Raw genomic sequence first — 25,097 nt, forward strand, 5'->3', positions numbered from 1 at the left:
TTACTTTCCTGATTGTCAACTGTGCAGTGTGATTATAACCATTTCTTTGCTCCTGTTTATTAAAATTGAATACTATGCACTAGCCTTTGGTGCATGAACTAGTTTTGGAGGAAATGATTTGGAAGGCTCCAATTCCCAGCTGTCCTGAAGTCCATCCCTTGCTTACAGGAAGCCTGGCGGGTGGGCTGGGAGAGCTCCTGGTCATCTTTCACTTGCAATGAGCCTGTGTGGGCACGAGCCATCTTGGAAAGGTGGCAGCCTCTTTCCAGAATGGGTTTTGGGTTGGAGGAGGTACCAGCTAACAGATGGCAGGAGGAATGGGATGGTGTTGGGGAAAGAAAGGGCCCCATGGCATTAGATGGCGAAGCCCTATTGGCAGTATTATGGAAAAGCCTGGCAAAGCTTGTAATGGTGATCATCAGAAGTTAGGTGGCACTCATGCCGATTGAGGTCACCGTGACAGGAAGTCGGGTGATACCGTGGGTTAAGATCTGGGAAAGTGCAATGGAATCGAGCCTGGTCCTGATTTTATCTTGGTTATTCCTATAACTATTGTGTCATTCAGTTAATCCCTCTTCTGCAGAGTCTTTCCTTTTGCTTATCTCATTACCAGATGCTGTCTTGTGTTGCAGTATTCCTATCCGGGCCCCTCTCTGGTGCCACAGCAGGTTGGTAGAGCTGATAGTTTACTGTACTCTCTGATTCCGACCTCCAATGGAACAATGTCCTGGTCTGAGTCTGGTACGGAAGGATTTGTTGAAGGGCAGCCTGCATATCGCGTTCCTCGTGCGTTTTCAGAACCAAGGAGGGGTGTGCCCTTCAAGGTTAGCGGAAAACAAATTGTGCCAGCTTCATGTCTTGTACCTGTTGTGGGGCCAAGTGGCTCTTCATTCCATCTTCAGTTTAACCATATCCTTCCATGGTTTTATTTTTGTGAATGGAAGGGGCATCATAGCACCATCTAGATGCGTTTCGAATCGATTGCTCCATCAAGCCACAATATGTTCTTTTCCTTAATGATTAATACAGTGGCTTATAGGCAGCATCTCCATTCTTCACGTCTCCAGCTCACTGGGAGGGGTAGAGGGTGTCTCCAGGGGTTTCCCTCTGCAGTCAGTGCGGGGGAGATGCAAGGATGTTTCCCATTCATTAGAGGGGGGGCGTGGGGGGGTTTTCTGGTTCATTATGTGGTGGGGGAGAGCTCAGGGTTTCTAGCTTGTGAGAGGGGTTGGGCAGGTGGTGGTGGTAGAGAGTCTTTCCAGCTCTCTCTCAGAGGGTACAATGGGGGTGTTCCCACTTGGAGGTGGGCAGGCAGAAGGGATTTTCCAGCTTGCTGTGAGGAGGGGGGGTGGGTGGGAAATGGGGGTGTGGGCAGAAGGGTTTTTCCAACTTGCTGTGAAAGGGGCATGAGTGGGGATTCTAGCTCCATTTGGCACAGCGGGGGACAGTTTTGCTCATTGCGGAGGGGCTTGGGCTCCTTCTCGTGATGTGGAGGGGGGTGGGTGTGAAAGTGGGTTTCCTGAATATTTGGGGGCAGGGGGGAAAGATTTCCTGTCCCTTGGCAGGGTGCGGAGGGTTTCCTGATCACTGAGGGGTTCCCACTAGCTGGAAGAACGTTACTGGCCTACCTGACTGGTGTAGGTGACTGGAGGAGAGCAGAACTTTCAGAGCTCACTCTGACTGGAGCTTTAGAATTCAGTCTTTTTTGTGGTGATTTCTGTTGAGTTGGCATCTTGTCAGAATATGTTGTGATGTGAAGTCAGAACATTTTTAGCATGCTTCCTCAGATGCGCACATTCATTTCTCTGTCCCCTTGCAGGCAGCATGAGACACCATCCCACCCCTCCCCACCCCACCCTCAAACTTCCCTTCCAAATCAAGGCAGCAAAACCCTAGCACTTAATACAGCTGCTTGCAGCAACGTCACAATGTTTGAACAAAATGTCCGTGGAGCAAATGCCTTCATTATATTTTCTGCCTTGTTGACAGCTGCCAGATACCAGTAGCAGCATGGAGCAAGAGGAGCAGAGAGATCGCATCAAAGAACTGCAAGAAACTCCAGGTAACTTAACATCAATATGATTTCTTGCTGTGCCTTGAAAACAATGTAAATGAAAATATCCAAGATGGTATATTCTGTAGTAATGCCAAATATCACTCTGTACTTTCTGTTTAAACACTTTGTTTGACTAGTTGCCTTTGTGTTTACATACTTAGAACTTGGATGCATCCCTTTGCCATGTACCTTGAAGCGCAGTGGCGGCAGGTAAGAATTGATATTTTGCAATCCGCTTTCCTAATAAACGATTATATACAGGCAAGATGATCCAATGGAGAATAGAATTACAAACCATACTTTTCAAGGGAGCTTAAAATAATCCAGTTTGAGGCTCAGGCTCTTTTTTTAAATTAGTTGCTTTCATCATTGCCTGTGTCTCCTTGTTTCCATTTCTCCCCACCCCTGAGGGTTTTTCCACTTTTTTTTCCCAACACACTAGGATTTGATTTCCATGGTTATTGGTTATCTTATGACTTGGGCCAGTGGCTATTTTTCATCCATGAGCCTACACGTTCAGTGTTAGCTGGGCTTTCATCACATCTGAGTCCCATCTGATTTTTTTCATATAAATGCATTTTTTTGACCTGGGCAGCAGAGTTATATCAAAACCTAAAGACTAGGTGCACACTGTACCTCCCCCTGTCCCTCCCTGGCTTAGTTCAGCTAATTCATCACTCTGCCAGCCCTGGAGTCGAACCTTGGATATTCAGTTCTGCATGGTCTTAATTTCACGTTGGCTCTATCAAATGAGCCACAGGCAGGAAAGGTATTTCCCATCTCTTGTTCTTTCCATGTTATTCCCATGTGCCTGACCAGCAAGCACCTTTCCATTGCTCTGGAAAGCCTTCTGCTGTGATGTGCCATACCTTTCTTTCCCTTCCCCTGGCTGCTGCTCGGTGCCTGTCTGCAGAAGGTGACGCATTTTGCCTCGAGATTGAAGGCATAATAACATTTCAGTCAGGGTTCACGGTGCACTGCATTGTTTTACTATTAAAGGCTGAAGAAGTTTAAAATCTTGTACCAGTCCCTAGGGAACACAGTCAACCAGACAAAACTGGCACTAAGCTCATAGGCTCGGTCTGAGAAGCCACAGATTGACTGATTTTGGAAATAGGAAAATGTCACATTGATTCAGTAGGTTTGTCTTTCTGAGGCTGAGGCAGGTCAGAGGGATCTTGTCTGCCATCGTGTGTGCCAAATCTGACCTGAGAATGCTCAGACTAAAATCGAAATACTGTGGATGCTGGAGATCTGAAATAGGAACAGAAAATGCTGGGAAAACTCAGTAGGTCTGCCACTCATTAGACACTGGGAGGACAAAATGGGAATCGTTCTTGGCCCCTGCACAAAGCCCCATGTGAAGGCAGAGTACTGATGCACGGAGTGAGCCAGACGTCAAGGGCAACATGCTGTCAGCCAGACCCAGAGTGGAATGGATAGCATGTTTACCCACTGCATCACCCTGCCTCCGAGGTGAAAAGATATTGCATCAACTCAACTGCTGCACCTTCAGTTTCTCACCTCTCTGCTAGCTTGTTTTCTGTTATTAATGACATTGCATAAGGACGTATGCTTTTCTCTCTGATTTTAGTTCAAATTCCAGGGCTGAATCCAAACTGAGGACGAAGGTTCCATATGTGCGGTTAGAGCGCTTGCAAATCGATCTGTCCACTGACACTGAGCTTCCAACCTTCAAACTGTTACCAGGCAGCGGCCAGGATGAGTTCAGCCTGATCGTCATCGAAGGAGATGGTTTGCCTTTGAATCCATCCTTCAAGGTATTTATGGGTTTGTTTTTAACTATTCCTTACTTGACGTTGACAGAATTTGTAACCACACAATTAGATTCCCTTAAACTAATTCCACATTTTGTTTACCTGAAAATGTTTTGGGTTCAATTTAAGGTGTGGCAAAAAATTCAGGTCTGCCAAATTAAATTCTTTAATTTTTAAAGTTTTTTATATGTTGAGGGTTATTATAATAAATCCTCTGTTGAGCAGCAATGCTGTAGAATACTACAGAGCAGGCTTACACATACAAATTTTTCAGCATCATTAAAAGGCCACTAGATCCCAACCAATTTCTCTCTTTCTGCTGGACCGAGCCACTGGAACTATTTTTACTCCCTGCAGTGAGAGAGTTATTAAGCACCCAGGGTGCAATCAGGTTGATTGAAACGTACATGGGAGAATGATGCATTGGTTTTAAACCTTGGCACTGGCTAGCTGAACCCTCAGTAACTGTTCTGACCCTGCGCACTCCTGTTTTCCTGACCCAGAAACACAACTACTTGTCTCTTGTACCACCTTCTGCTGCTGTCCCCCTCACTGGAATTTGATAGTGGCTTATTCCGTAATTCTTGTTTTGAATGAAGAGGTCCAGTCGGACTTTCCTTGTTACTTGTCATTAAACATGGAATCAGATAACTACAAGCACCTTTTCATAGAATCATATAGTCATTCAGTTCCATCATGCCTGTGCAGCTCAGAAAAGGCTGTCAAATTAGCCCCACCTCTTTGCCCATTCCCTCTAGGCTTGCATATTTTTTCCTTTTCAAGTATATATCCAATTCCTTTTTGAAAGCTCATTTTGAAATTGCTTCTATTGCCCCCTCAGGAAGTGCATCCAAGTATACAACCGCCTGTTACGTTTTAAAAACAAATCTCATCTCCCCTCTGGCTCTTTTGCAAATGATCTATGGGTTATCGACACTCTCTCCAGTGGGAACAGTTTTTCCCTATCTAATCCGCCAAAACCCTGCATGATTTTGAATATATCTCCCCATAATCTGCTTTGTTCTAAAGGAAATAATTTCAGCTTTAATTCGGTCACTGAAAGCAATTTTCTTTCTCTTTCTGAATTCTCACGTTGTTCTGCTATTTGTTTGCTCAGTCCAAATTAGTGGATAATTTTAAGCACACAAGCACCACTGAATCATCAGTAGTAGACAGAATTTAAACAAGGTTTTAAAAGGATAAAGAAAATCGAATAGGTAACTTCAATTGAAAAGCTAGAACCAGTACAGATTCGATGGGCTGAGTGGTCTCTTTCTGTCTTTCGTTGGTATGCTGGCGTGCCCTGTTCCTGTTCCTGTTCATTTTTAACTGTGTATGTTGCCACTTTTATGGGAACCTTTCTCCACTGTCAACAGTTTACTTGCATCAATGCTTGCGCATTTCCTTTATGACCTTCAGTTTAGGTCACTTCAAGAGTTGTCTCTTTTTCCAAAGCAAATACAGTTGCTCTTTTGGAATTGGTGAAGAATTGTTAACCTCTGCAAGCGCCTTCCTTACTCTGATAAATCCATGCATTAGCTAGCCTTGGAGAGTTGCCATTATCTGATTGAAGACCGCCTGTTGATGATGTGCTAATAAAACTGTACTTGCAGATGCTGATTCAGCCAATGCAGAAAATGTGCATCCTGTAACTAAAGAGCATAAACTGAACCCTCATAAAACTTATAATCAAAGAAAAAACATTCTGTCGCACTATTCTTGGCACTTGATGGGAGAGGATGCTCTGCCTGTTAGCTTCAATGAATGGAAAACCACAGGCTGGGAGCATACAGTTTTGCAATATGCATTCCCAATGTGGCAAGGAGCTGCACAGGGGAATAATTTCTATGGAACTATTAGAAATAACTTATTAAAGTATTGTGATTAGACCCAGGATAAATTTTGCTTATTACAAAATAGGATATTCGCAAATTGAGATTCTCATCTGTTAAGAAACCTGGAGACTATAATTATGTCTTTTGAGATCGCCTATTATTTCAGCTAATTAAAGCATGTAAATTAGATTACGAAAAAAAGGTTTTCTCCTGTTGGAGAAAATGTTCATCGTACTTTTAACTAGACTCATAGGGTGACGGATGATTCTTTAATTCATTCTTGTGTTGTGGGTGTCGCTGATAAGACCACTAATTATTATCCAACCCTGACTGCTTTGAGAAGGGGGTGGTGAAGTCCATGTGATGACAGTGCTGTTAGGTTGGGAATTTAAGGATTTTGACCCAGTGTTTATGAAGGAGCAATGATTCCATGTGAAAATGGTGTGTGACACGAAGAGAAACTCGCAAATGGTGATGCTCCCAAACCTGCTGCCCTTGATCATCTTGGTGGTAGAGGTTGCAGGTTCGGGAGGTGCTGTTAAAGAAGTCTTGACAGCTTGCTGCTTTGCACCTTATAGATAGTACACGCTGCAGCCACTGTGTGCCGCCCATGGAGGTACTGAATGCTTAGGGTATAACTTGAGTGAAAGTCAACTCATTGTCAAAAACAACAATAGACAAAGTTTCAAAACCAAGTTCTGCAGAACTCTGAAATACAAACAGAAAATGGAGGAAATGCTTGGCAGGTCAGGCGGAATATGTAATATGTCCTAGCTCTGACAAGAAGTCACTGCCCTGAAATGTTAACCCTGCCCTTCTCTCCCCACAGACGCTGCTGAGCATTTCCAGCATTTTTTGTTTTTATTGTGAAAGGCAGAGAGCCAAGTTGGTAGAAGCAATGTGTAATACAAATGACAAGGTACCAAGTTCAGTTACCAACTTACCGCCCTTGTGGCAGCAGTAGTGCTATGACTGAGCTCCAACATTTGGGCCAAGGAGGAGAAAAATCAAACTCGCTCCTAATTGCTGCCTACTGACATGTTACAAAGTGTACATCTGAATGTAATGGAAGATAGAATGGTGCTCAGCTGAAATGCCTGCTGTTTAAATAGTTTAACCCTCAATATCTAGGTTTATTCACAGGTGCGGGAATGTGCCTGATGCTCAGGGACATACAGCCCAACCAGCTTTGATATTTTGGTGGGGGGAGAAAATTGCCAGAAGAGAGGTCCTTTATAAATCGTCTCTTCTATCTGTGTGCCCTCATGGCACTGTGTGGCTGAAATAGCTGTCTTTTGGGTTACCATGCTGAGTGCTGCCAGCAGAGATGGCTGTACACTGTACTCTTCCCTAGGGGAAGAGTAGGTGAAGTGAACTAGAAAAAGGGAACCACTAGGTCACAAAGCTAGTTGTATGAAGCATTGGTTCTGCCTCAACTGGACTATTGTGTCCCAATTCTGGGTGCCATACTTTAGGAAAGATGTGAAGGCGTTAGAGAGCGCACTGAAAAGATTTACAAGAATGGTTCCAAGGATGAAGAACTTCTCAGCTACTTAGATTGGAGAATGTTTTCCTTGGAAAAGAGAAGGTTGGGAGGAGATTTGATAGAGGTGTTCAAAATCGGGTCCCTGGACAGAGTAGATAGGGAGAAGCTGTTGCCATTGGTGGTAGGATCGAGAACCAGAGGGCACAGATTTAAGGTAATTGGCAAAAGAAGGTTTGACAACATGAGGAAAATCTTTTTCATGCAATGAGTGGTTAGGACCTGGAATGTGGACATACGAAATAGGAGCAGAAGTAGGTCATTCAGCCCCTCGAGCCTGCTCCACTATTCAATAAGATCATGGCTGATCTGTTTGTGTTTTAAAGTTCTGCATTCCCATTTACCCCCAATAACCTTAGATTCTTGTTAAGCAAGGGAATCAATCTACCTCTGCCTTAAAAATATTCAGTGACCTCGCTTCCATTGCCTTCTGAGGCAGAGTTCCAAAGCTGCACAATTCTCAGAAAAAAATTCTCCTCGTCTCTGTCCTGTAAGAGCAACCCCTAATTTTAAAAACAGTGCCCCCTAGTTCTGGACTCACTCATGAGAGGAAACATCCTTTCCACCTCCACCTTGTCAAAACCATTCAGGATCTCATATACTTCAATCAAGCCACCCCTCACTCTTCTAAACTCCAGTGGATACAAGCCCAGCCTGTCTGTCTAACCGATTCTCATAAGACAACCCACTCATTCCACCTCCAACGCCAAAGGAGACCAAAACGGCACACAGTATTCGCGATGCTGTCTCACCAATGCCCTGTATAACTGAAGCGTAACATCCTTACTTATATGTTCCATTGCTCTTGTAATAAAGGATAGCATTCCATTAGTCGTCTTAATTATTTGCTGAACCTGCATACTAACTTTTTGTGACTCGTGTATGAGAGCACCTAGATCCGCCTGACTGCAGAATTCAGAGCTGCATCCTCGGTTTAAGTAATACTCTGCTTTTTTATCCTTCCTGCCAAAGTGAACAACTCCACATTTTCCCACATTGTACTCCTATCTGCCAGATTTTAGCCCACTCACTCAACCTATATATCTGTCTGCAAACTCCTTATGTCTTCATAACATAGTTTTCTACGGCACCTCGACTACAGTTCCTCACACCCTGCTTCCTGTAAGGACTCCATCCCATTCTCTCAGTTCCGTCCCACCTGTTCCAATGATGCCACTTACCAAAACAGCGCTTCTGACATGTCCTCCTCCTTCCTTAACCAAGGTTTCCCACCCACTGTGGTTGACAGAGCCCTCGACCATGTCTGACCCATCTCCTGTGCCTCTGCCCTCACACCTTTCCCCTCCTTACCAGAACCATGATAGTGTCCCCCTTGTCCTCACTTCACCCCACCTACCTCCACATTCAAAGGACCATCCTCCGCCATTTCCAGCACGATGCCACCACCAAACACCTCTTCCTCTCGCCTCCCCGTCAACATTCTGTAGGGACCGTCCCCTCCGGGACACTCTGGTTCACTCCTCCAACACCACATCCCCTTCCCATGGTACCTTCCCCTGCAATCGCAGATGGTGCAACACCTGCCCCTTTACCTCCTCCCTTCTCACTGTCCCAGGGCCCAAACACTCCTTTCAGATGAAGCAGTGGTTCACTTGCACCTCCTTCAATTTGGTCTACTGCATTTGCTGCTCCCGATGTGGCCCCCTCTACATTGGGAGACCAAACGCAGACTGGCTGACCACTTTGCGGAACACCTTCGGTTGTCTGCAAGCATGACCAAGACCCTCCTATCACTTGTCATTTCAACACACCATCCTGCTCTCATGCCCACATGTCCATCCTTGGCCTGCTGCAATGTTCAAGTGAAGCCCAATGCAGCCTGGAAGAACAGCACCTCATCTCCCAATTAGGCACTTTACAGCCTTTGATGAAGCCTCTCCTCTATCCCCACCCCTTTTTGATCCCTTTTTTAAAATTTGTTTATTTTTTATCTACTTTATTTTTATTTTAATTTATATTTATTGTTTTATCCCCTTTCTTAAATCCCCTTCCCCCTAACCACTGCCCCTCCCCCCACTTCATCCCCAAAAAGGCCATCTGTTACTTGTTCCATGTTCTTTCACAGAGCGCTGACCCTTGTTCTGCTATTAACACATTCTGCTTTCTTACCTTTATGCCACTATCAGCGCCGCCTTTAGCACTTACCACTACCATTAACACTCCCTTTCTCTCTTTGTCCATGACATCTTTGTCAATACCTCCTTTCCTGCACCTATCACTAGCCTTCCATCCTGCTTCACCCCCCCCCCCCCCCCCCCCTAAACAGTATAAACTTTGTCCCATTTCTGCTTCTCTTTAGTTCTGAAGAAGGGTCATTCGGACTTGAAACGTTAACTCTCTTTCTTTCTCCACAGATGCTGTCAGACCTGCTGAGTTTTTCCAGCATTTTCTGCTTTTATTTTATACTTTTCTGCCTATCTTTGTTTCGTCTATGAATTTAGCTACCATGCCTTCGCTGCCCTCATCTAAGTCATTGATGTAAATTGTAAGAAGTTGAGGCCCCAGCACAGCCCCCTGCGGGACTCCACTAGTCACATCCTGCTGATCAGACAAAGGCCCATTTATGCATATTCTCTGTTTTCTTCCAGCCAGCCTATCCTCTATCCAGGCTAATATGTTATCCCCTAACCGTGGGTGTTTATTTTCCGCAATAACCTTTGATATGGCACCTTATCAAATGCCCCCTTCTGGAAATCCAAGTACAGTACGTCTACAGGATCCCCTTTATCCACAGCGCATGTTACTCCTTCAAAGAACTCTAATAAATTGGTTAAAGATGATTTTGCTTTCACAAAACCTTGCTGACTCTTCCCAATTATCTTGTGTTTTTCTAAGGTCTCAGCTATAACCTCTTTAATGATTGACTCTATAACACCTTCCCCATGACTGATGTCGAGTTAACTGGCCTATAGTTTTCTGTTTCTGCCTCCCTCGCTATTTGAGTAGAGGTCTCATGGAACCTTTCCAGTCTGATGGAACTGTTCCAGAATCAAGGGAAATTTGGAAAATTAACACCAATGCATCTACTACCTCATTAGCCACCTCTTTTAAAACCTTAGAATGTAGTTCACCTGGACCGAGAGATGTGTCAGCTGCAGCTCCATCAGTTTGCTCGGTACTGCTTCCCTCGTGATTGTAATTTCACCAAGTTCCTCTCTCCCCTCCACCTCCCGATTTACGGCTATTACTGAAATGTTTTTTTGTATCTTCTATAGTGAAGACGGAAGCAAAATATTGGTTCATTTCATCCACCGTTTCCTTATTATCTACTATTAACTCCCATTCTCACTCTCTAGAGGAAAACACTCACTTTACCTCCTCTTTTCCTGTTTAAATACCCTAGCTATTTGTTTTTTTACATTTCTAGCTAGCTTCCTCTCATAATCTAATTATTTCTCCTGATTAACCTTTTAGTCATTCTCTGCTGTTCTTTATGTTCTGACGAATCACCTGACCTGCCACTAATCTTTGCACAGTTGTATACTTTTTTCCTTAAGTTTGATGCTTTCCCTAACTACTTTAGTTAACCATGGATGGTGGGTCCTCCCCTTAGAATTTATCCTTATAGCAGGAATATACTTATTCCGAGTACTCTGAAATATCCCCTTAAATGCTTGCCCCTGCTTCTCTTTTGATCTATTGTTATGATGTGGCAGGTGGACCAAATCCATAAGGGAAACTTGGCCACACTATCACAACAGCTTTACAATTTGTATTTGTTACGAGAAGGCTTATGCACTGAATTCAGAAGAGTTGAGACCACTAACACCTTAGAGATTTTAAAAATTTTAAATGTTAACAAGAGAAAAAACAAAGCAATAAATACAAGCAGGATTACAGTTACATGGTTATTTAGTCTTAACAAAATACTTACTTAAGCAGACTCCCAACTACGCACCCCTTTTAAGTCAACAGTCCAAAATAGATTTGAAATTCAAATGAGCAACCCAGCAAGGTTACCACATGCACCCACTCGACAGTGGAATTCCAAAGCTTTTTTAACACAACTTTAGTTACTGGACACAGCAGACTTCTGCAAAAGTGGCTAGAGGCTTCCTCCAAGTCTGTCACATGGTGTACCTTTCAAGATTTTACACGGCCACCCCGACATAACCTTCCATCCTTTTATATATGTTTCTCTCTTTTTAATGTGTAAAATCCCATTGTCCTACATGTCTTTGGAAATTTATTTTTCCCATAATATAAAAATCTTTCATGTCAATATGGCCACTAATTTTGGGGAAAATAACCATACTGCTTGGCCTTGCTTATCTGATTAGTTGTAAACATTTACCATCCCTCTGAAAATCAAACAACTCCCCATTTATCGTAAAATGCAAATTTCATTCACACCTTATCTGTGGAACCCTCACTCTACCTTATCCATCTCCATTTCAAAAGTCTGCTTTACACCTAACTCTTGATAATTTCAACCTTTCAGTCTATCTGACTCTAATTCAGTTAAATCAGCCCCACACAACCATCCACACTCACACCCAGAAGCCGACAATAATGTTCTGAAAAATGTTAGTTTTGTGACACTATCCCCTAGATTAGTATCCCAGTTAACTTCAGCTAGCTCAGCTTTCATGCCCACACACTTGCCCTTATTTAAATTTAAAATAGCCTTAGACCCACTCCTCTCCCTTTCATCCTGGATGTAAAATTCAAGTGTTTTGTGATCACTGCTACCTAGGGGTGGGCACTTTTACCCTGAGGTCGTTAATTAATCCTGTCACATTACACAATGCTAAATCTAATATAAGCTGCTCTCTTTTTGGTTCCAGAACATGTTGCTCGAAATCATTCTAGGAACTCCTCATCCAGGCTACTACTGGCAATCAGTTATATGTAGATTAAAGTGACTCATGATTATTGCCATCTCTTTATCACAAGCACCCAATATTTCTTCTTGTATGCTTTGTCCTACACTGTGGTTACTGTCAGGTATAGACCACCCCAACAGTACAGCCCTCACTTTCCCCAGTACTACTGCTAATGCCCCACAAGTTGGAACCTAGTTCTACCACACCGGTCTTTGAGCCACATATTTTATGTACCCTATGCCAATTTGCATGCGGCCCAGGTATTAATCCAGAGATTATAACATTTGAGGTTCTGCTTTTGAATTTAGTGCCTAGCTCCTCTCACTCTAGATGCAGAACCTCCTTCCTAGTTCTGCCTATGTCATTGGTACCTACGTGGACCACGACAACAAGATCCTCCCCCTCCCAATCCAAGTTCCTCACCAGTCCTGAGGACATGACCCGAACCCTGGCACCGGGCAGGCAATACAATTGTTTGGACTCTTGTTCTTTGCTGCGGAGAAGTGTCAATCCCCCTCACTATACTGTCCCCTACTACTGCTACATTTCCTTTTGCTCCCCCCACTTAAATGACTTCCTGTACCACAGTGCCGTAGTCAGATTGCTCACCCACTCTGCAGCCCCCATTCTCATCCAAACAAACTGAGAGAACCTCAAACCTATTGGACAATTGCAGAGGCTGAGGCTCCAGCACTCCTGCCCTTTGTGTTCTCTTAGATAAAAGCAAAATACTGCAGATGCTGGAAATCTGAAACAAAAACAGAAACAGGAAGGGTCATACGGACTCGAAACGTTAACGCTGTTTCTCTCTCTCCACAGATGCTGCAAGACCTGAGTTTTTCCAGTATTTTCTATTTTTGTCTGTGTCCTCATACCTGCTTCACACACAGTCACACCGTCCTGTCCCTGACCACTGACCAAATCAGAACACCCTATGCTAAGTGGTGTGACTGCCTCCTGGGTCAAAGCACCCAGGTAACCCTCCCCCACCCTGACATGTTGCCGAATCTGCAGCTCAGCTTTCAGATCGATGACTGAGCCAAAGTTCTCGAGCCACAAATACTTACTGCAAACATGTTTGCCCTGTATCACAATATTATCCAGCAGCTCCTATATGCTGCAGCCTAGATAAATCACCTGTCCCAACATCCTTAATGTGTTTTAAATAATTACTTAATTATATTATTTACTTATTTGTATTGCTTTTTTATATATTAACTTGACCACCAATTTGTGTATTATTTTAAACCTTAAGCATAGAATAGAACCTACCCACTTACCAGACACTCAAATGGCTAGCTTCTTTCCCTGTAGTAGAGTATGATCCAATTCCTGCAGGGTCAGAAAGGTAGAAAAAGGAAACGAAGACCTCCTTGCCCACCCCGCCCCGGCCCAAACTCTAAGCCTGCACTCAGTTTTCTCAGCTGCACTAAAAAGGCCTGTATTTATAGCCAACTAAACTGAGGTTAGTGTAACCAGATTCAGACAGTTACGTAATTAACTGCTCAGCTCTCGCAGCAGAGAGTGGGGTTTACCTTGTCTAAGCTGCAAAAAAAAAACAACTCACAGTGACACAGCGCTTTTCGGTCACTGCTAATTACAGACTAGATTAGATTTTAAGAGAAAAATTTGAGAACAAAATTCACACTTTAAACTCCCCCACTCACCAAACTCCAATGCACTGCCTGTGTGGTGGAGGCAGGTTCAGTCGAGGCATTCAAGAGGGAATTAGATTGTTATCTGAAGAGGAAGAATGTGCAGGGTTACGGGGAGAATGCAGGAGTGAAATTAGGCGAATTGCTTATTCGGAGAGCTGGTACTGACACAATGGGCTGAATGGCCTCCTTCTGTGCAGTAGAATTCTGAAGACAATTTGAAATTAATGATTAGGAATATAGGAACAGCCCTTGAATATTGCCTCCCCCCCCGCCCCCCCCAGTCTCAAGTTTTTTTTTTGGGGAAGGGTTCCAGATTTTCACTACCCTTTTGTGTAAAGAATTTCTTCCTGTCATCATCACCGAATACCCTAGCTCAAATTTTCAGTTCCTCACCCAACGTTCCCAACGCACCCATCAGAGGAAATAGTAACTGTGTTTCTAACCTGCAGGCACCAACTCTGGAGAACACTCTGACACCGCCAAACTCAGCCTCTCCCACGTCAGAAACTGAAATCGATTTTGTGTTCAGCGAGAGGACTGAGGTGGCAACCAAGCGTTCCCACCACCCCCTGAGCCCCACGCCCTCCCCCAGTGAAAAGTCACCTGGGAGCATACCAGACCTAAAAGCGTCCCCGCTGTGCAGCGTCGGTGACAAAGGTGAGGAGCCGGACGAGGTTGTCTGTGTCGTTTGTGGGAAAGGAGGCGAGCTGCCATGTTGTCGTCGCTGTCTGAAGGTGTTTCACGTTGACTGCCACGTTCCTGCTTTGCCAAGTGTGCCCAGGTGAGCTCAGTAGGAAAGAGGTTGCAATAGTAAGTGCTGAAAAGCTCTTATGAGGGTCCGACTGGTTAAGGCAGTGTTGAGCTGTATAGCCCAAGCTGAATATCTGTTTCAATTTCAATCGATGCTAAGTTTGCTCTTTAGCCAATCCTCAACCTGACATGATGTGCACTTGAATACTTCTCAGCAAAAATCATTGGAAAGCAATTAAGAGTGAAAGCCATGGCTAGTTTTCTCCCTCCCCACAATGCTCCAACTGTAACTCCAGCCGACTCAGAACAGACCTGAATTTGAAGATCCAGTCTGTTGCAGCGCTGATGCACGCAGCCTAGAAGCCCCCAGTTTCTGGGCTGCTGAATTAGCCAGGGCAGCATTTGGCCCCTACAATTAACCTCAGTACAGAGGCAAAGCAGTCTTTGAGTTATGGGTGTTACTGAACTGCAGTTTTAACCAGATGTGCATCTTTCAGTATTAAGATCCCCATGCTAAACAACAAGGAAACTGAGTGACCTTGGGTTGTGTTTGGATTTTGCAGACTTAGAACAGGCCAGTTTAAACACAGCGCCCACCTTAGCAGCAGAATAATACAAAGTCTAGAATGTACAGGGTAGAAACAGGCCTTGCAACCCAATTGGCCCACATTGTTGTTTATGCTCCACACAAATCTCCACACTCTCCTTTTCATCTCGCCCTCACCGTATCAGCACATTGTTCAGTTCCTTTCCCTCTCACTGTTTACCGAGCTTACCCTTAAAGCATCAATGCTTCTCCGCTCAGCTGCTCTGTGGTAGCGAGTTCCACACTGGTCACACTCTGGGTGAAGAAATTTCTCCTCAGTTCCTTATTCAGTTTTTCCTGATGGGTACAACCTCTGAGTTCTGGCGACATCCATAAATCTTGTATTCAGCTTCTCCCAATTTATTTTTCTTTAATCTCTTAATTGGGATGTGGGTGTCGCTGGCAAGGCCACCATTTGTTGTCCATTCCTAAGTGCCCTTGAACTGAGTGGCTTGCTAGGCCATTTCAGAGGGTAGTTAAGAGCCAACCACATTGCTGTGGGTCTGGAGTCACATGTAGGCCAGACCAGGTAAGGATGGCAGATTTCCTTCCCTAAAGGGGAACCAAATGGGTTTTTATGATGATCAATAGTTTTGTGGCACCGTAACTGACTAGCTTTATAATTCCAGATTTTTAATTGAATTTAAATTCCACCAGCTGCTGTGATGGGATTTGAACCTGTGTGCCCCATTAGCATTAGCCTGGGCCTCTAGATTACTAGTCCAGTGATATTACCATTACGCCACCGTCTCCCCAATCTCCCTATATCACTTTTTATAATTTTCAGAATTGTCACACTCCATAAAGTGCATTGTGGTGCTCTTGCCATTCTCAAATATCATATCTTGTTAACAGTACCACAGATTAACTGCGAGTTTTACATATTTAAAAAAAATGATGCCTAAATTTATAAATGATGACTGGCCTGTGTGTTTCCCTTTCTGCAGTGTTGAATGGACATGTTCGCTATGTGTGGATTTGGCAGCACCTGAAATACAAAAGGAAAGTTCACCCACAGCATCGGAAAGCAACAGTGATGCTGCAACAGAAGGCCTTGGTGCTCTTGATCAGAGGGTCTGTACTAAAACTGGAAATAAATGTTCATGTGACCTATGAGCAGGATTCCTGTTCTATGTGATTTTCTAAGATTATAAATAGTGTGCGACAAATGCACTTACACCTGAATGTCCTGAGTTATAATCTCAGTTCATATTGAGCTGGCTGAAAACAACTAAGGAGAGCAGTTATGGTGCAACTGTTAACCCTGAGTGGCTGTTGATTAGGGAAGGGAATATCAGCCTTGTTTCATGCCACTGATCTCAATTGCAACCCTGCTGCAATATGTTAGGTGAGAGCAGGATTAACTCAGCTGTGATACGTCCCACTATCAGACTGGGTTACTAATGGATATGGCAGGTGACCAAATCCAAAAGGGGAACTTGGCCAAGCTATCACAAAGATTTGCTATTTGTATTTTTATTACGAGAAGGCTTGTGCACTGAAGTCAGAAGTAAAGAATCCACTACCAATTTTGGAGATTTTTAAATCTTAAATTAAAACAGTTAGGAATAAAAGAAATGAAGACTTAAGCACAAAAGATTATAGTTACACAGTTAAATTTAGTCTTACAACATTTCCCAAATTATCCCTACTTAGCTAGACTCCCAAATAAACACTTCTCCCAGGCAAGTCCAAACAAATAGATTCTTAATCGATAAAACATCCAGTAATATTACCACAAGGCACACAATGTTGCTGTAGGAAGGTATTTCACAGTTTCTCTCTTCCTCTTACTAGACAATAGAAATCCAAGGCTTTTAACAAAACCATGCTCTCTGGAACAAATAAGCACTTCTCTGGGGTGGCTAGAAGCTTCACGGTACACTCTTTAAGACCTCACATGGCCACTCACTATACAGATTTCAACCTTCCCTTAAATATATTTTTTCTCTTTAATCTATAAGCCCATTGTTCTCACACTCCTTTGAAACTCAAACTCTTCCGAATATAAGATCTTTCATGTTTCCATCTTGTCTTTGCTTTTGGGTCAATAAAACATGATATCCCCACTACTTGATTACCTATGAACTCCTGCAAGATGCAAACATTTTCCTTGTCACCTTCTAATTCCCCTTTGAAATTCAAATAACCTCTCAACTTATCTACAAAATGCAAATATTGGCTCTTCCATTTCAAAATACCTGCTGTTACACCTTATCCCTTTGATGATTTAAACCTTGCAGGTTGACTGTCTTCAGTTTAATTAAATTAGTCACACATACACAGCCCCCACAAGCCTGCTTCAGTATCCCACAGTAATATTAGGAGAAAAATGAAATTTCCTTTACACTGATCTTAAAATTTATGGGCAAAATTTTAGAAAGATGATCTGTTAAATGCATACGCAGCATGGTCAGCCTTTAATAAATTCAGAAGGATGCACGGTATTCCGTGGAAGAATATATCATTTAATTTAATAGGATATATTAAAGATTGCAGAAATTCTAATTGGAAAACCCTATTTATATGTGCTCCAAGTACTTAATTAAGCAGTGCTCTCTTCACCTGTGTATTCTTACAATATAATTAACATATCATTAACGACTGGCACTTGCAGAGGAAGAACAGTTGCTTCAGCACGGTACCAGTCCAATCATTCCTCAGATGTGTCCCTGACAGTGAGGTTCAGCAAGCTGTTGGTCATGGGATGGGGTTCCCAGGACAGGAACCAGCCACATTTCCTTGTCTCGATGGCAGTTCAATGGCCTCTGGGACATACTGGGGTGTGTGCGCACCAAGTGAAGGTGGCGGTTAAAAACAGTGATTACGCTGCCAACATTCACTGGTGTAGGATCACATGCAAGAGGTGCCCATTTGGCCCTGTATCTACTGAACTGTAAACCAACACGATTTGTCCTTGGTTGTTGTGGGAGGAGGTGAGGGAATGTTTACAAAACAGCAAAAGCAGCCCCAGTGAAAAATAGAGTCAATAGACAAGTTTTTGTGTTTATATACACTGTCTAGGTGTAATAGTGATGTCAGTTTTGTCTGACTTTTTGTGGCATGTTTTTACAGAAATGTGAACACTTGCTGTTGTTGCTGCTCTCCCATAAGGGGAGTCAGGGCCTCCACAACCCCACTGGACTCTCGCAAGTAAGTACTTGAAGAATAGGTCTTCAGTGAGCTCTTTTTTGTGACATTGCTCTTGTTCAACTTATTTATCAGTGAAACGTCAAATAAATCTACGTCATCTGTAATAAATAAAGAACTCCGTGTCAGTGAGTAGCACCATCATCTCTGGTTCAAGCCCCACTCCACAGACCTGACCCCACAATCCAGGCCGACAGTTGCAGTGCCAGCACTGAGAGAGTGCTGCACTGTTGGGAGTTTATCTTTAAGATGAGACTTGAAACTGAGGCCTGGTCTGTACCCTAGGGCATACCGTCATGAAGCTATTAATGTATATACCATTGAAAAATTTATTTTTTAAAATAGCGGTTTAGTCTGCGGGTGTGTCTTAATTGGATTAAAGCCAGCTAGTCTGGGTGCTTTGATGTGTACTAGTTTTGAGATGTAAGAGAGGCAGAGTGCATTTGCATTTTTTTGAATAGAGCATTCAAGAAGGCGAGTGAAATCTGGCACCTAGCCAGCAGAGACCAAGCAATATGTCTATATTACTAATAAAATTAGTACTATGAAAGGGGTTTTATTGTTATAAGAGGCTGGTGATACAATGAGAATTTACATTCAATCAGCTGTGCTAGGCATAAGGATAGCAGTTTTGCGTGTGCGGGGCAGAAGCAATGTAAGATCAAAGTAGTTGTAAGCCTACAACTGTCTCCACAGGAACCAAAGTGAATGGAACCTCATTTTGAATTCGTACGGTGCTGTTGCCTCAATGGAGATTAGTTTGGGAATTTGTTAAAAGTTATGATAGTAATTTGTAGCCATGTGTATATATTTAACTTGTGTAAATTAAAATGTTTCATTTAGTTTAATATAAAACCTCTTGAGAACTGGTGGTCTGATTCCTGAATTTAGAGTTGCATCTCAAACATACAAAAATAAAATATAGGTTATGACAGTTGTTTAAAGTTTCCCTCCGGGATTTTTAAATAACTCAGCTTTATCGAAAGGCTACCTCATAACACATACGTAGAAGTCCCATGGCCTCAACTTTAAAGACCAAGAAAGTTCTCCCAGTGTCCTGGCCAAAATCACAGAACTCCCTTTCCTGCACCACTCTGGGTGTTCCAACACCTCATGGATTGCAGCAGTTCACAAAAGATTCACTAAATTTGTCCCTGGGATGAGGGGGTTGTCCGATGACAAGAGGCTGAGTAAAGTGGGCTTATATTCTCTGGAGTTTAGAAGAATGAAAGGCGAGCTCATTGAGACCTACAAAATTCTGAAGGGGTTTGATAGGGTGGACACTGGGACATTGTTTCTGCTAGGCGGGGAATCTAAAACAAGAGGCCACAGTGTCAGGACAATCATTTAGGACTGAGATGCAGAGAAATTACTTCACTCAGAGGGTTGTGGATGCTCCATCATTTAAGGCTGGAACAGACAGATTTTTGGTGTCTCAGGGAATTGAGGGATATGGGGAGCGGGTGGGATGATGGAGTTGAAGCCCAAGATCAACCTTGATCATACAGAATGCCGGAGCAGGCTCAAAGGGCCCCTATGGTCTGCTCTTGCTCCTATTTCTTGTGTTCAAGAAGGTGGCTCACCACCGCCTTCTCGAGGGCAATTAGGGATGGGCAATAAATGCTGGCCTAACCAGCGATGTCCACATCCTGTGAAAGAAAAACATATTTGTCTCTTAGCCACCATCACTGTTATGCGCCTGTTTTTATGGAGTCTTACACTGCATAGAACCTGGCTGCAGTGCTTCCTGCATTACAACAGTGACTACACTTTAATTAGCTGTAAAGTGCTTGGGGGACATCCTGATGTTGTGAAAGGCGTTTTATATAAATAAACATTACTTTATGCCTGTACGCACTTCCAGTCAGCTTTTTCCCAACACTTCAACCATAAGCTACCCTTAAACAAATTCTCTCAATTCTCCCTTCACCCCCTCCACTTTGCAAGGCACTTGCTCTGTTCATTCCCCACCCTGGACCCAAGTCTAACCTTGAGGTTGTTGTTTCTGTTACAGCTGAAGAATCAGCGGGTAAATTTGTCTTCCATTAGAGCGAAACTTGAGAAGACTAGCTCAACCCGTTACTCCAGACCTGAAGAGTTTGTGCTGGAGGTTCGATTAATGTTTAAGATGTGTAGTAAACTGATTCAGGTATGAGAATCCCAGGTGGTTGTTCCTTTTTGCTTCATTTTCTGCTGGTTCATTTACTTATGTTCCCCCCCCTTAGACAATGTTTCTCACTGTTTTATAAAACCCTGTGCCTCTCCCAACTCTCTTCCTCCTTTAAAATGCTCCTTTAAAACCTCAATCACTCAATGTCCTCCTATCTTTGGCTCGAGGTCCATCCTCCCCTCATCTCCAAAGTGCCACGTTTCCCTGTGGTAAAAGCCCTTTGAATGTGGTGGTGTTGGTAGATGGAAGAGCACTTCTGCACTTGTGTCAGAAATGGCGCAAGTTGAAAGCTTAACCAGTTCTCGGTGTGTGAAGTCCACCATTACATTTCCATTTCCTGCATTCTACCCTTAGCCCCTCTTCAGGCAAGTTTGTGGATGTAGATTCATTTGCAGTAAGGGGGCAGGAGCACACAGATTGACAAATAGTTTTTCAAAGATTTTTTTTCTCTAGTGTGTCTGTGAATATTTGTCTTGGGCAGGCTCTGTTCGGTGGTAAGTATCACTGCTGCTACCTGCTGAGTATTTCCAGCACTTTGTTTTTATGTTCAGCTGGTCTTTTTTTTTTTGAGTTTAATTACGGTGATTCACAGAATTGTTTCCTGTCCAATTCCTTTTGTAGGACAAGAAGGAGGCGACTGAGTCCATGATGACCCTCCAGTCATTCTTCGAAGAGAGGCTGACAGATGTCTTCAGCGGCAAAACCTTTGCCACCCCGCCAGCGGATGAGCCGGAGATGGAGGTGAGCCACAGGCACTGTGACCAAACCGACACCAGGCAGCCGGCTGGTCCTGCAGACGGTCTGGACAGCAGCCCGCTGCAGGCTAAAAGGCGGAGGCTTGATGAAGACTAGCAGCTTTGGAAGGGGAGACCTGCGTTTACAGACCCGTAACGTTGGATAAATGGTTGACCTCAGATTTGAGAGTTGGCTGCTAAGACCGATCTTGTTGAGCTTGATTTCGCTCAACGAGACTGTAAATAGACAGAGAGTGCCCTGGCTAGCTTCGGCAACTGTGATTTGCCAAGAAGACTCAAATTAAAAGTATAAACCTGGGCCCCGGCAACAACCGGCATAAAAACCCAGGCCTTGCTGAGTTTTTCCAGCATTTTCTGTTTTTGGCATAGAAAGACTTCAGCTTCAGAAACCTCCAATGTTGGGTTCGAGTCTGACTGCAGAACTAGTGCAAAGATATTTTGTTTTCTTGGTTTCTGGTTTACTGAGACTTCTACAAGCAAAGGTCAAAACCAGAGTTGTGTTTTTCTATATGTAAACTGTATGTATTAAAGAATTCGATAATGTGTAATATACATTGTCTGTATTTCATGTTGAAATTCATACTGGATCATAGTAAAACAGAAAAGGAAATAAACTCATTTCTCTGAGGGGGAATACTACGTCACTCAGTAATAAAAATGAAAAAAATCCATCCATATTGGGGTTGCTGGACTCTCTCTTCACTCTGTTCTCCTAATTTTCACTCTGTTCTCTTCTTTCCTGTCTTTACGTTTATTTTCTTAATTCTTTCCCGGGATGTGGGTATCACTGGCTGGGGCAGCATTTATTGCCTGTCCCTAATTACCCCTTGAGAAGGTGGTGGTGAGCCACCATCTTGAACCGCTGCAGTCCATGTGGTGTAGGTACACCCACAGTGCTGTTGGGGTGGCGGGGGGGGAGGGGTGCGGTGAGGGGTGGAGTTGCAGGATTTTGACACAGCGATAGTGAAGGAATGGCGATGCATTTCCAAGTCAGGATGGTAAGTGACTTGGAGGGTTCCTTGCAGATAGCAGTGTTCCCATGAATCTGCTGCCCTTGCCCTTCTAGATGGCAGAGGTCACGGGTTTGGAAGATGCTGTCGGTGGAGCCTTGGTAAGTTGCTGCACTGCACCTTGTCGGGGTATACTGCTGCCACTGTGCGTTGGTGGTGGAAGGAGTGAATGTTGAAGGTGGTGGACAGGGTGCCGGTTGAGCGGGCTGCTTTGTACTGGATGGTGTCAAGCTTCTTAGTGTTGTTGGAGCTGCAATCATCCAGGCAAGTGGGGAATATTACATCACACTCCTGACTTGTGCCTTGTAGATGGTGGACAGGCTTTGGGGAGTCAGGAGGTGAGTTACTCTCCGCAGAATTCCCAGCCTCTGACCTGTTCTTGTAGCCGCAGTATTTATATGGCTAGTCCAGTTCAGGTTTTGGTCAATGGCAACCCCCAGGATGATTGGGGCGTGGTCCAAAGTTTGCCAATTTTCCTTGCAAGCTCAGGCAGTGAGTGTTAACATGGAGCCATTAAAAGCGGGCCTGATTCTGTTCTTTCACAAAGGACTGGATCAGACTATGATAGTAAAGGGGAGCGGGAAACCACTGGTTCCCTGTCCACCAAGGCCAACTTTTCTTTATTCTCCCATGGGATGTGGGCATCGCTGGCAGGACCAGCCTTTGTTCCCCAACCCTAATTGCCCTTGAACTGAGTAGCTTGCTTGGCCATTTCAGAGGGCACTTAAGAACCAACCACATTACTGTTGATCTGGAGTCATGTGTAGACCAGACCAGGTAAGGATGGCAGATTTCCTTTCCCTTTTAATGACAGCCGATGATGGTTTTCTAGCTTTATAGTCCAGATTTAGTAATTGAATTTAAATTCTACCAGCTGCTGTGGTGGGATTTGAACCTGTGTCAGAGCATTAGTCTGGGCCTTTGGATTACTCATCCAGTGACATTACCACTGTGTCATTGTTTCCCTCTGCTGCCTGTGGGAGATAGTGACGGGTGAGCTAAGCATAGACAGAGATGGAACCGGTGACCTTTGTTTCTGTGCACCTCGTTATACGTAGCCAGCGAGACAAGATGGCAAAACACACAAACCCAGCACTGGTCTGCATTTCAATTCCAGTTATGTTTAAAGGTGGAAGGGCTTAAAGGAGATTCCTGCAGTTGCTTTAATGTTCTTTAACTCAATTAAATGGAGCAGCAGAATCTTCACACTCACCCCTTTTCACTACATTGTGCAAAATGGCTGCAAATACTTTTGCCAGGGCTTATCTTTCCTTAACCAGCATCCTGGCCAGATATTAATGCAACTTTAAATTTTGATGGATAAAACGTGTTTGTGGATAGATTTTTTTTTTTGTTATCCAATTGTCATCATTAATGTGCCTTGCTGAGTGACATAGATAGCCATGGTCTTCCAAACTTTCCAATCATAGCAGCGGTGGATGACCTCGTCGGTGTTCTGGTTAAGTCAATATCGTCTGTAGTTCATGGACGTCTGTACTAAGGTGTTGACACAAGTGGCGACAACGTCATTCACCTGTTGCCTTGGTAATTGTGCTGACTGACTAAGGAAAAGGAAAGCATAAGGTGGCTTCCCATTGTGTTCCTTGCATGTCGTTGAGGGTAACAAACGTACTTCCCACAGGATCCTCCGTTTGGTACCAGTCAGCTGTTGTCCTCTAGGTTGTCGTCTTTGCATTCACCACTGTAGGACCTGTCAGGTCCACCATCTGCCATCACTTGTAACTCTGAGCACAGGACCTTTCTGGGGGACCAGCTCGACTTGGGGCTTGCAAAAGGGCAGGGCCACCTGCATCTTGGGGATCATTCAGGTACCCCTGTTATTCAATATTCTAATTAAAATGTGAAAAGGAACGTCTTTCCCTTGACAATCGTGGTCCCACAGACAGCTGTGTGATTGTTGCAGGTAAATCTGATTTTGGCAGTATTCAAGGAAAGAGTGTTGACCAGAACACCAGGAAAACGCACTGGTTGTCTTTTACAAACTGCAGCAAGATCTTTGATGTCCACCTGAGTAGGCAGGAGGGGCATCAGTTAAACAAGATCTACTAAAAGGAAATATAATTAAAATTAGAATATTGTTCAAATTCTGATCAATTAACAAAAGGCCAATGTACAAGTTCCATTCCTAGACCTGACATTACAATAATTTGGCAGGCAGCAGTTTGATGAAGTGCTCTTGTAAGATTTCTGAAATGTCAGGAGAAGGTATGATACTCTATCCATCCGCCTAAAAGACAAGATTCTGAGGGGGTTTGATAGGGTTGATGCTGAGAGATTGTTTCCACTGGTCAGGGAGGGTAAAAACATGGCACGATTTCAGGTTAAGCAGCTGACCATTTAGGACTGAGATGAGAAATTACTTCGCTCAAAGGGTTGTGAAGCAATATTTCCCTCTTTATTTAGTTTAATTTATATTTGTCAAGAAAAGTGAAACATGGTTTCAGTTTCATTTAGTTTTCTTTCTGAGAGCTTGGTGCTGGGAATTCTGTAGAGTCTCCTAGCAAAAAGGTCAGGTTTTTTTGGATTTGTTTGCATGCATCCACTTTTAATGAGGTTTTACAACCCTGCAGTAAAGAGATAGGTTACAAAGGGGTTAGGAGTTTAGTGATTTTGGGGTGGGGGGGGGAGAGACACAAAAGTAGAAAAAAACTATGCTGTTGCCTAGCAACAGGAGTCCAGTGACACACAAAGAGACAGGGAAAGACAAAAGAAGTTCAGTGTGTGTATGCCAGAGAGTGAAGACAGGAGTTCTAAGCTCACTGATAAGAAATACTGCAAGGCTGCTGGGGACTGAGTTTATGGAACTTGTGTTTGCTCTGCAGTTGAAGTAGTAGTGAGTTTAGAATGTGGTTTTGGGTGTCTCAGGGAGAGATACCAGCTGGGGAAAAGCATCTAGTGAATGCTCAGAAACCTGCTGGAGGAAAGCCATTTGCAGCTG

At 43.7% G+C, this 25,097-nt stretch overlaps 1 protein-coding gene across 1 annotated transcript in view; it reads left to right on the forward strand.

Moving 5' to 3' along the window:
- LOC144669345 (transcription intermediary factor 1-beta-like) overlaps nt 1-21,676 on the forward strand; it is a 94,851-nt gene extending 73,175 nt beyond the window's left edge. The window contains exons 13-21 of the mRNA XM_078531708.1: nt 633-824; nt 1,990-2,062; nt 2,218-2,266; nt 3,651-3,837; nt 14,167-14,498; nt 16,001-16,127; nt 18,129-18,206; nt 20,218-20,352; nt 20,995-21,676. Of these exons, the coding sequence (XP_078387834.1) occupies nt 633-824; nt 1,990-2,062; nt 2,218-2,266; nt 3,651-3,837; nt 14,167-14,498; nt 16,001-16,127; nt 18,129-18,206; nt 20,218-20,352; nt 20,995-21,225 (1,404 nt within the window). The 3' untranslated portion in view covers nt 21,226-21,676. The remainder of the gene's footprint in view (nt 1-632; nt 825-1,989; nt 2,063-2,217; nt 2,267-3,650; nt 3,838-14,166; nt 14,499-16,000; nt 16,128-18,128; nt 18,207-20,217; nt 20,353-20,994) is intronic.
- The last annotated feature ends 3,421 nt before the right edge of the window (nt 21,677-25,097 follow it).

This window comes from Cetorhinus maximus, chromosome 29 (assembly GCF_964194155.1).
Source record: "Cetorhinus maximus chromosome 29, sCetMax3.hap1.1, whole genome shotgun sequence".
Taxonomy (NCBI): domain Eukaryota; kingdom Metazoa; phylum Chordata; class Chondrichthyes; order Lamniformes; family Cetorhinidae; genus Cetorhinus; species Cetorhinus maximus.